The 11,680-nt window shown below is 38.5% G+C and overlaps 1 protein-coding gene across 6 annotated transcripts in view; it reads left to right on the top strand.

The window, feature by feature from the left end:
• The first annotated feature begins 235 nt into the window (after nucleotides 1–235).
• RAD17 (RAD17 checkpoint clamp loader component) overlaps nucleotides 236–11,680 on the top strand; it is a 47,760-nt gene continuing 36,315 nt past the window's right edge. For 2 of the 6 annotated variants that reach the window (XM_039478814.2, XM_074385065.1), the window contains exons 1-6: nucleotides 236–722; nucleotides 1,166–1,301; nucleotides 1,590–1,693; nucleotides 4,029–4,286; nucleotides 4,807–4,890; nucleotides 11,345–11,501. In XM_039478814.2, the coding sequence (XP_039334748.2) occupies nucleotides 1,292–1,301; nucleotides 1,590–1,693; nucleotides 4,029–4,286; nucleotides 4,807–4,890; nucleotides 11,345–11,501 (613 nt within the window). In that variant the 5' untranslated portion in view covers nucleotides 236–722; nucleotides 1,166–1,291. The other 4 variants (XM_039478685.2, XM_039478849.2, XM_039478735.2 and 1 more) reach the window with 3 other exon arrangements.

The following is an 11,680-nucleotide window of genomic DNA, read 5'->3' as shown; positions in this document are numbered from 1 at the left end:
GGCCACAGCAAGAGCCCACGGTCCCCTAGGACCTCGAGGCCCACCGCGGCGCCACCGGCCTGTCCCGGCGGCCCAGCTGCGGCCCACTAGTTACCTAGCTTTCCCTAACACGTTTCCATCGCAAAGTTGGAGGGTGGGTATAACTCGGGTCGGTGCTTCAGGTCAGGCAGTGCGCTGGATGCCTAAGTCACACACTCCGGCGGGCCCCGCCCTTCGGTTGCGTCGCGGATGCGCCGACCAGTTTGAAAGGTCCCCGGGAGGCCGTACCTCAGAGCGGCCCGGATAAGGCCAGGTGGCTGGCCACCCTTTCGCCTGGGGTAGACCGTGGGCACCTCCGCTCTTCGCCGAAAAGGGAATGCAGCTCCGGGAACGTAAGGCCGCCGCAGCTGCCGCTATAATATGTCTATGTCTTAGAGACGCGAGTCTATCTCTGCCTTCAAGCCTTCTTGGGCTCTCGTCGCTCCTCCTCCCGACCCGCCCGTCCCATCTGGGGATGAGAAGATTGAGGGTGCAGAGCCCAGTCCTGCAGCGGGGATTTGCGAGCTCAACCCGGCACCCTACTGATTACAGGATTACGTTGGACGAATATCTGAGCTTAGTATTTCCTGTTCACTGTGTGGGGTGGCAGTGGGTCGGCTACGAATAGTCTTGAAGGTCTACTTCTGACATCTCATTTCAGGAACCTGGCATCTTCAGGGACAGTTACCTGCTTTTTAAAGGAGGTAATTGTCAATCTTATTTTCAAAGAGTGAATAGAGTCCTGCCCGTGACAACAGTCTGCATCGTTTATTTCGGGCTACAAACTATATTTACTCAAATGTTTTGTTTTGTTTCTTTACCAACTGTGTACCTTTTGAAACGTCAAAGTCTTTAATCGTGAGCGATTTGGGACGAAAGGCCAACAATTTGTTTTCTAATTATGTAGGGGTGTTTATAGGCTATGTGTGCCTCCAAACTGTAAAATAGTACAGTATAGTTTTCAGTGTATAAGTTTGTAGGCATTAAAATTTTCTTCTGGCTAACTTAAAATTGTTGAATTCACTAGTTTGCATAAACATTTAAGAATTTGAAAACACAGTTGAAAAACAGCGTTACTAAGAAATTTTCTAATAACGTGATCAAATGAAAACAGTTTTACAGTAAGATTTAAATGCTTTGTCCACAGCAAGTGAATTCATTGTATTTTACTTTTTGGGAAATGTTGGAACTGAAGAACTGCAACTGTAATTTGAAATAAGGAAAACTTTAATTTTCAGTATAAAAACTGCTCAAATAGAATTTCCTGATTTTAATGACAAAAGGTAAGTACACAGTTTGTGATTTTTTTTTTCTGTTTTTCTTGAATACGTCATTGAGTTCATGTGAACAATTCCGTTTGTAACACCACAAGTAGATTCTTGATCCAGTTATAGTCATTAAAAGTAAAATTATTTTAGAATTTCGGTTTCTTGTATCACTTAAATTGACTGTTCTTTTACACTAGTTATTGAGCCTTTATTGTATTGTTGATTATATCAGTATACATTTACTACTGTAATTCTGTATTTATAGTTTTTCTTCATTTGAGGGCTTCTTTTTTTTTCCCCTAGGTGAATTAGAGTTAAATGTATTACAGGTCCTATACTACGGATGGGAACTATTACAGTTTATAATGTCAAAAACTTTTCTTAGACCAAAGGTATCTTCCACAAAGGTATGATACACTAGAATGGCTATAAAATAATTGCCTTAAAATAACTATAAATTTTTATATACATTCTTAATAACTTGTTACTGCTATCAAAGTAAGAGCCCAGTATCTATTGTAATTAGTGGTTTAAGCAAGTCTGGTATAAGTTGTGAAACAAGTGTTCTCTAAAAGCACAACCTTAATTTTGAAGGTTTACAACCTTAATTTTGAAGGTTTACAACCTTAATTTTGACTGTTTACAGTCCCAGTCACAAAGAAAACACTGAAAACATTTGAAAGAACATAGAAGAGAGAAGTGTGAGTGGTAGTTGGTGTTACAGCTTAATCAAAAGCCCTACTTCTTAGAAGTAATGTGATTCAATGTGTCAGTTCTCAGCAAGATAGGGGTTAAGGTGGGATGGGGATCAGTTTCATGCATGCAGGTTAGCTATTTCCCTAAGTGGTGGCTCTAAATTTTATTTGATGTTAAGTAAATTACTTAACTTTGCTGTTTATCTTGCTCTTTTTTCAGTATATGGGAGTCCACATTTATGTAAGAAATGAAACTATAAAATGTATAAATAATTTCCAAATCAGAACTGCTATCAAAAGGTTTACCATCACAAAAGATATTTTTATACACTCAAAAATATAGAAGGGGCCAAAATTATAGTACCAGTCACAATTTTTTGATAAGGATGAAATGAATCAGGTAGCTATGACTGAAATTTTTCCCAGTGGCCTGCCTTTTCCAATCCACTGCCGATAATATTCCTAACTCTCTGTCTTAAGAGTAAAGTGTGACTTAGCATTCATAAAGTATCCATAAGCCCCATATTGTCTCCCCTAAGCTTACTTTCAGCTCCAACTTCTGGTTCGTTTTCTCCAAGAGAGGAACATTGTTTAATGAATAGCTCACAAATATAGCTGAATATTCTTGAAGGAAAATACAATTTTTTGTTGTTAGCCAGGCAGTAGATTCTACAACCAGATCTTAAGCTGTATTTTTCTAGATTTATATTAAAAGTGTTAAAAATCAATTTTCTAATTTCTAATTATTTGTCATTGTTAGCTAATAATTTCTAATTATTAGCAAATTTTTTTTTTTTTTTTTTTTTTTTTTTTTTACTGAGACAGGGTCTCACTCTGTTGCCCAGGCTGGAGTGCAGTGGGGTGATCATGGTTCACTGAAACCTTATCCTCTTGGGCCTAAGTGATTCTCCCACCTTAGCCTCCCAAGTAGCTGAGAATATAGGCGTGCACCACCATGTCTGGCTAATTTTTTATTTTTTGTAGAGTTAGGGGTCTCCCTATGTTATGCTAGCTGTTCTCAAACTCCTTGGCTCAAGCTATCCTACTGCCACTGCCTCTGTATCTGAAAGTGCTGGAATTACAGACGTGAGTCACCACAGCCAACCGTTCCTAGGCATTTCTGAGTGACAGCTCTCCCCGTGGAAAGCCTGCCTCGATTATAAAAACATTAGTTGCTTCATGCACTGAAGAAAAAAGTGTAATCCTGTCTTAATTACAAATTACAACTTTAGGATCCTTGGCCTGTACCTTCATTAAGTCTTAAAGCTGATACGGATTATTTGGATATATGAAATTGTTCTTAGTTTGTGAACATATTAACCTGGTCAAGGCAGATGTATTACTCTTCTTACTGCTATTTCTGTTAAAATAATATCATTTAATCCTTTATTTTGTTTTGCTTTTTTTAATAGGTAATTTAATATTTATGTTTCATCCTACAGAGAGCTAAAAAAAATCATTCTAGTCTTTATGATGAGAAGATTACAATTAATAAAAATAAGTTTGTGTTCTTTACTCCTTTATGTGGCATTTATCATTAGGGTCAAGTAGACAAGTGTTCACTTGTACTTACTGTAAAGTAGAAAAACAACTATTACAGAGAGAGGCAGTTTTATTTAAAAAGAATTAATTTATAAGATTTTTAGGCCGGGTGTGGTGTCTCATACCTGTAATCCCAGCTCTTTGGGAGGCTGAGATGGGAAGACTGCTTGAGCCCAAGAGTTGTTTGAGACCAGCGTGGGCAACATGGCTAAACCCCATCTCTATAAAAAATACAAAAAAATTAGTTGGGCCCGGTGGTGCGTGCCTATAATCCCAGTTACTTAAGAGGCTGGGGTGGGAGGATTGCTTGAGCTGAGATTGTACCACTGTGCTGGTACAATCTCAGTCTGAGTGACAAAGTGAGAACCCTGTCTCAAAAAAAATTTTTTTTTATATTTTAAAGGTTATAAATTTATGAATATGTTGTTTCCAGAGTAGTTCAGTTATATAGGAAGTAGATGGGGAAAAAAACGTGATTATATTTACCTGATTTCTTTTCTTCCAGGTAACAGACTGGGTTGACCCATCATTCGATGATTTGCTAGAGTGTAGAGACATCTCTCCTAATACTGCCACATCATTAGGTGTGAACAACTCAAGTCATAGAAGAAAAAATGGGCCTTCTGCGTTAGAAAGTAGCATATTTCCAGCTAGAAAAAGAGGAAATCTGTCTTCATTAGAACAGATTTACGGTTTAGAAAATTCAAAAGAATATCTGTCTGAAAATGAACCATGGGTGGATAAATATAAACCAGAAACTCAGGTACTAAAAAGCATGCAGACATACCTACGTAATTTAATTTCAGGGTGCATAGGGTGGATAGAAAGCAGAAGGATGTACATTTTCAGATTTTTTACTCATAAGAATCTAAGTGTTAGAAAAAATTCTGGATTTTTTTATTTTCCAAGGCTCAGACTTACCTCAATACTTTTTCTAAAGTTCTATCATTAGTTCTTTTAGATATAATTTAATCCCAACATAGAATTGATATTTTCTTAAATTTTTGTACTAAATGTAATACTCCTCTCTACTGTCTTCTCAAATGTATTTCTGGATTTTAAAAAATGTTATAATTACAGACTTGCCAAAGTTATCATACAGAGTGCCAACTTTAGAATTTTTCTAAAATAATATAAAAGTTCAAATCAAAAGAACCATTTCATTATATAGATTGTTACTGGTTTGTTACTTTTCATTGATAGTGCTTAGGTTAATATGTGCTGATGTAACAAAAAATCTTCAGTTAAAATGTTTTGTTTTAAATTTGAAATTTTTGTTGTAGCATGAGCTTGCTGTGCATAAAAAGAAAATTGAAGAAGTTGAAACCTGGTTAAAAGCTCAAGTCTTAGAAAGGCAACCAAAACAGGTAATTAAGAAATGTGTTTTAAAATATTTAACATCAAATATTTTTCTAACTTACAGTGTGTTGTTAGAAGTTGAAGTTTTATGATGATTTTGTTCTAAATAAGTCTAGATCTCCTCCAGTAGAAAGCTCCCTGGTGAGGCGTGGTGACTCATGCCTGTAATCCCAGCACTTTGGGGGAATCCAAGGTGGGAGGATCACTTAAGCCCAGGAGCAGCCTGAGCAACATAGTGGGAGACTCTGTCTCTATAGCTAATTAACTGGGCATTGTGGTGCCTAGCTACTTGGGAGGCTGAGGTGGGAGGATAACTTGAGCCCAGGAGGTGGAAGCTGTGGTAAGCTGTGATCACACTGGTATACTCTAGCCTGGCAGCAGAACAAGACCATTAAAAAAAAGAAAAACGAAAAAAGAAAGCTTCCTGATTTTACTACTTCCAACTTCACTAAAAGACTCAGAAACTTTGAGTTTTCCCCTTTATTTGTAACTCTTTTTCTTTATGTCTTACTATTAGCATAAAGAATCAGTAAACCAATTAGGATGCTAGTGTATTTAGCACATCAGATTATCTCAGGCTAAGGAAAGCAGGCAAATTACACATTGGTTTCTATACTAAATATAGCCAAAAACAGTCATTATTTATTTTAGACTGTTGTTTTTTGTTTCACTTCCTTACTGCTCAATTACCCTGAACCCCCAAGGTAGAATATCTCTCCTTCCATCAATCTCTTTTTAGATTTTTTATTTTGAGATTTTTTAAGCATAAAGGAAAAGAGAATAATAAAAGTACTCATGTATACAGCATATACTCATTGTTTCTCCATTAGGTATTTTAAAGTAAGTTATAAACATTGTGACATTTCAGTTAGACTTTTGGATACCTCCATATGTCTCTGTTTTTAAAAAAAAAAAAAAAACATGATTTTCCTAATTAATTTTACATACCATTATTCTCTCTAACAAAATTAACCAGGATGCCCTAATGCTATCTAGTGATCAATTTATATTCACGTTTCTACAGTTGTCCCCAAAATGTCTTTTGTAGCTGGTTTGTTTCAAACAGGATCTAATCAAGGAGCACATGTTTAATTTGGTTGTTACATCCCTTAGGCCTTTTCTTTTTCTGAATCTAGTAATAGTTTACTTAACCCTTTCTTTTTCTCCAAGACATTGACTTATGAAGGGGATCAGGCCAGTTGACATGTAGAAGTCTCACACTCTGGATTTGTTAGGTTGTTTCCTTCTAATGTTAATTAACTTGTTCTATCCTGCATTTCCTATAACCTGTAGTCCCAGCTACTCAGAGAGCTGTCTTGAGCCCAGGAGTTCAAGGCTGTGGTGTGTAGCTGGGACTACAGGCATGTGCCACCACATCTGGCTAATTTAAAAAAAAAAAAATTTGTAGAGATAGGGTCTTGTGGTGTTGCCCACACTGGTCTTGAACTCCTGGCCTCAAGTAGCACTCCTACTTTGGCATCCCACAGTGCCAGAATTAATAGGCACGAGAGCCACCATGCCTAGCCCAAATCACTTACCCTTTATTTTAGAAAAGTTTCAGTGATGTCAGTAATTAGAAAACATTTTTATTCAAAAAAAACAAAAAAAGTAGGATCTGGATTTATCAGTGGGCAAACTAAATTTACTTTTCAAAATTTATTTTAAGTACAATACACCAAATATTTGCAGAGTTTAAGTTTTCAGGACAACTTCTTTCCTTCAGAATTCCGTAAAACTCTGTTACAGTGTGGATAATGAGATGAACAAAAGTCTTCATGTTATAATGTTCTGATAAGAAACTACCTCCTAGTTCTCATAGTAGAAGGGAAATTTGCTATGTGGCTATACCTACTCTGTCAGAAAACAGGCACTTAAGTATATTACATGAAAAAATGTGTAATACCTGTGCATAGGCTTCTTTTTCTTTGTAAAGAAGTGATCTGTAGCCGGGCACGGTGGCTCAAGCCTGTAATCCCAGCACTTTGGGAGGCCGAGGCGGGTGGATCACGAGCTCAAGAGATCGAGACCATCCTGGTGAACATGGTGAAACCCCATCTCTACTAAAACTACAAAAAATTAGCTGGGCATGGTGGCGCGTGCCTGTAATCCCAGCTACTCAGGAGGCTGAGGCAGGAGAATTGCCTGAACCCAGGAGGCGGAGGTTGTGGTGAGCCGAGATCGCACCATTGCACTCCAGCCTGGGTAACAAGAGCGAAACTCCGTCTCAAAAAAAAAAAAATAAGTGATCTGTCTGATATTATAGTAGTCTTTATTCAAGGTAGTTATATTCTGTAAAGTTGCTGAATTAGCAAATACTGAACCACTGTTTCTAAGGAAAACACTAAATTAGGTTTCTGCCAACCTCTGGTGACAAGATTTTTGTCAGTTCATCAATATATAACCTTGTTTTATATGTGTTTCTGTTTAAAGATATCTTAATTAATGTACAGTCATGCTTCACTTAATGATGGGGATACATTCTGGGAAATGCATCATTAGGTGATTTCATTGTTATGAGAATATCATAGAATATACTTAATACAAAACTTACACAAACCTGTGGTATAGCCTGGAATACACCTAGGCTGTATGGTGTAGCCTCTTGCTTCTATGCTACAAACTTGTACAGCATGTTACTGTATTGAATACTGTAGACAGCTGTAACACAGTGGGAACTATGCGTATAAATAAACATACCTAAACCATACCATTAAAAAGTACAGTAAAAAGGCCGGGCTTGGTGGCTCATGCCTGTAATCCCAGCACTTTGGGAGGTCAAGGCAGGTCGGTCACCTGCTGTCAGGAATTCAAGACCAATCTGGCCAACATGGTGAAACCCCATCTCTACTAAAAATACAAAAATTAACCAGGCATGTTGGTGTGTGCTTGTAGTCCCAGCTACTCGGGAGGCACACGAATCACATGAACCCAGGTGATGGAAGTTGCAGTGAGCTGAAATCATGCCACTGCACTCCAGCCTGAGCAACAGAACAAAACTCTGTCTCAAAAAAAAAAAAAGTTTGGTAAAAACATGATTATAAAAGATAAAAAATGCTATTATACATTTACATAGGGAACTTACCGGGAATGGAAATTGTAGGACTGGAAGTTGGTTTGGGTAAGTCAGTGAGTATGAGTGGTTAGTGAAGGTCTTAGAACATTACTGTGCACCATTGTAGACTTTTACAAACATTGTACACTTAGACTATACTAAACTTAAAAAGTTTTTTGTTTAAATAAGCTTCACTTACTGGAACTTTTTGTATAGGCCATTTTAAGGACTTTATGTAGCTTTTTTACTTTATAAACTTTTAGATTCTTTCATAACATTTAGCTTAAAATACAAATACATGGTAGGGCTACACAAGTGTTTTCTTTCTTTATGTCTTTATAAACTCTTGTATTAATTTTTTAACTATTTTTTTAAATGTTTTTAAAATTAGAAATGAAGACACAAACACACATTAGCCTAGGCCTGCACAGGTTAGGATCATTAATAGCATTGCCTTCCACCTATACATCTTGTCCCACTGGAAGGTCTTCAGAGGCAACAACACATAAGGAGCTGTCATGTCTTTTTTTTTTTTTTTTTTTTTTTGAGACGGAGTTTCGCTCTTGTTACCCAGGCTGGAGTGCAATGGCGCGATCTCGGCTCACCACCACCTCCGCCTCCTGGGCTCAGGCAATTCTCCTGCCTCAGCCTCCTGAGTAGCTGGGATTACAGGCACGCGCCACCATGCCCAGCTAATTTTTTTGTGTTTTTAGTAGAGACGGGGTTTCACTATGTTGACCAGGATGGTCTCGATCTCTTGACCTCGTGATCCACCCACCTCGACCTCCCAAAGTGCTGGGATTACAGGCTTGAGCCACCGCGCCCGGCGGGCTGTCATGTCTTATACAACAGTGCCTTCTTCTGCAGTACCTCCTGAAGGACTTGCCTGAGGCTGTTTTATAGTTAACCTTTTTTTTGTTTTGTTTTGTTTTGTTTTGAGACGGAGTTTCACTCTTGTTACCCAGGCTGGAATGCAATGGCGCCGTCTCGGCGGCTCACCGCAACCTCCGCCTCCTGGGTTCAGGCAATTCTCCTGCCTCAGCCTCCTGAGTCGCTGGGATTACAGGCACGCACTACCATGCCCAGCTAATTTTTTGTATTTTTAGTAGAGACGAGGTTTCACCATGTTGACCAGGATGGTCTTGATCTCTCGACCTCGTGATCCACCAGTCTCGGCCTCCCAAAGTGCTGAGATTACAGTCTTGAGCCACCGCGCCCAGCCTTTGTTTTGTTTTTGAGACGGCATCTCACTCTTGTTGCCCAGGCTGGAGTGCAATGGCTTGATCTCACTACAACCTCTGCCTCCCAGGTTCAAGCGATTCTCCTGCCTCAGCCTCCCAAGTAGCTGGAATTACAGGCATGCACAACCATGCCTGGCCAGTTTATATATATATATATATATATTTTTTTTTTTTTTTTGAGACAGAGTTTCGTAGACAGGCGCCAGGCTGGAGTGCAGTGGCGCAATCTTGACTCACTGCAACCTCTGCCTCCCAGGTTCAAGTGATTCTCCTGCCTCAGCCTCCCAAGTAGCTGGGAATACAGGCATGCACCACCACGCCCAGCTAATTTTTGTATTTTTTTTTAGTACAGACGGGGTTTCACTATGTTTGCCAGGCTGGTCTCAAACTCTGGACCTCAGATGATCCACCCTCCTCAGCCTCCCAAAGTGCTGGGATTGCAGGTGTGAGCCACCAAATCTGTCCAACTTTTTTTTATAAGAACAAGTAGACTCTAGTAAGATACAGCATTGTAAATACATAAACCAGTGACGTAGTTGTTTATTATAATTATCAAGCATTATGTATTACACAATGAGTTATACATGTTGCACTTTTATATAGTTGGCAGTACAGTAGGTTTTGTACATCAGCATTACCACAAATGTGAATGATGTTTTGGATTACTACTGGGGATTTTTCAGCTTCATTATGATTTTATGAGACTACTGTCTATATGTGGACTGTATATTGTTGAGCCATATACTTTGAACTCAGTGAATAGCACTATAACTGTTGCACAGCCCTTTTCAAAAGTGGAACAGGCTCTCTTTGTCTAAGTACAGAGGTTCTTATTAAAAGAAAAAAATTTTAAGAATTACAGCCTACCATTGTATGTAGGAAATCTTCTGATATTTCTGTAGCTTTGACTTTTTTAAAAAATCAAATATATGGTATGAAGGAATGTTACTGGGATCCACAACCTATAGTCTTTCATTAGAGTCTTATGTCTGGTAAATATGTTTCTTTTTTTCTTTTTCTTTTCTTTTTTTTTTTTTTTTTGAGACAGGATCTCACTGTAATGCCCAGGATAGAGTGCAGTGGCATGATCTTGGCTCACTACAGCCTCCACCTCCTAGGCTCAAGCAATTCTCCTACTTCAGCCTCCTGACCAACTGGGACCATAGACACACACCACCATACCCGGCTAATGTTTTGTATTTTTTTTTTTTATAGAGGCAAGGTTTTGTCATGTTGACCAATCTGGTCCCAAACTCCTGGGCTCAAGCAGTCTACCTGCTTCAGCCTCCCAAAATGCTGGAATTACAGGTGTGATCCATCCTGTTCTGCCCAAATATGTATCTTAATATGGATTTCTTAAAGAATCTAATAACCAAACTGAGATCTTCCCATAAGAATATTATATTTGTATGGCAGTAATTTATATCATCCAATGAGATGTCTATATTAATAATAAATTTGGGCTAGGCACAGTGGCTCACGCCTGTAATCCCAGCACTTTGGGAGGCTGAGGCGGGTGGATCACAAGGTCAGGAGATCGAGACCATCCTGGTCAACATGGTGAAACCCCGTCTCTACTAAAAAAATACAAAAAATTAGCTGGGCATGGTGGCACGTGCCTGTAATCCCAGCTACTCAGGAGGCTGAGGCAGAAGAATTGCCTGAACCCCGGAGACGGAGATTGCGGTGAGCTGAGATTGTGCCATGGCACTCCAGCCTGGGTAACGAGTGAAACCCCGTCCAAAAAAAAGAATAAGTTTTATGAGTTCCGGTAATCTCTAAAAATCTTTGTTTCAGACATCACCTCCCTAATTTAGTCCAAGTTTAGTTGTTTTAACTTGGTTACTAAGTAGTCTTTGGGAGGGACATAATGCAAGAATTGAGACATTATCAGAAGCAGAATTTAGAGTTGAAGAAATAAGATTCTCTTATTTCTGTGTTTGCAGGTGTTTTTGTATGCAAAAGGGGTAAAAAGGCAATTAAAAAAAAGAAAAATAATAAAGTTGGTTTATTCCAGCAAGCATTATTAGGAAATTTAATCTGCTTATACGAGACATGGAGCAAATACTTATAGAAGTAAATAAATAATATTTAGAATGAAAAGTCAGAAATAATATTCTAGCATTCCAATGATTTGGGTTTTTAATTAATATTTATATTTGATTTTAGGGTGGATCTATTTTATTAGTAACAGGTCCTCCTGGATGTGGAAAGACAACAACCATAAAAATACTATCAAAGGAGCTTGGTATTCAAGTACAAGAGTGGATTAATCCAGTTTTACCAGACTTCCAAAAAGATAATTTCAAGGAAATGTTTAATACTGGTAAGATTTGCTGTGAAGGTTCTGGAAGTAGTGGGGAAAACCTATTCTTAAGGGACCTTTCAGATAAAGTTCTATGAGTGCATTTTTTCCCATACTTTCCACTTTCAGAGGGACGGAATTTCACAGGCCATGTGTGATGGCTCTCACGTGGGAGGCTGAGGCAGGAAGATTGCTTGAGG

The sequence above is a fragment of the Saimiri boliviensis genome, chromosome 1 (assembly GCF_048565385.1).
Source record: "Saimiri boliviensis isolate mSaiBol1 chromosome 1, mSaiBol1.pri, whole genome shotgun sequence".
Classification (NCBI taxonomy): Eukaryota; Metazoa; Chordata; class Mammalia; order Primates; family Cebidae; genus Saimiri; species Saimiri boliviensis.
Note: the sequence above shows the minus strand (reverse complement) of the source record. Positions and strands in the feature narration are given on the sequence as shown.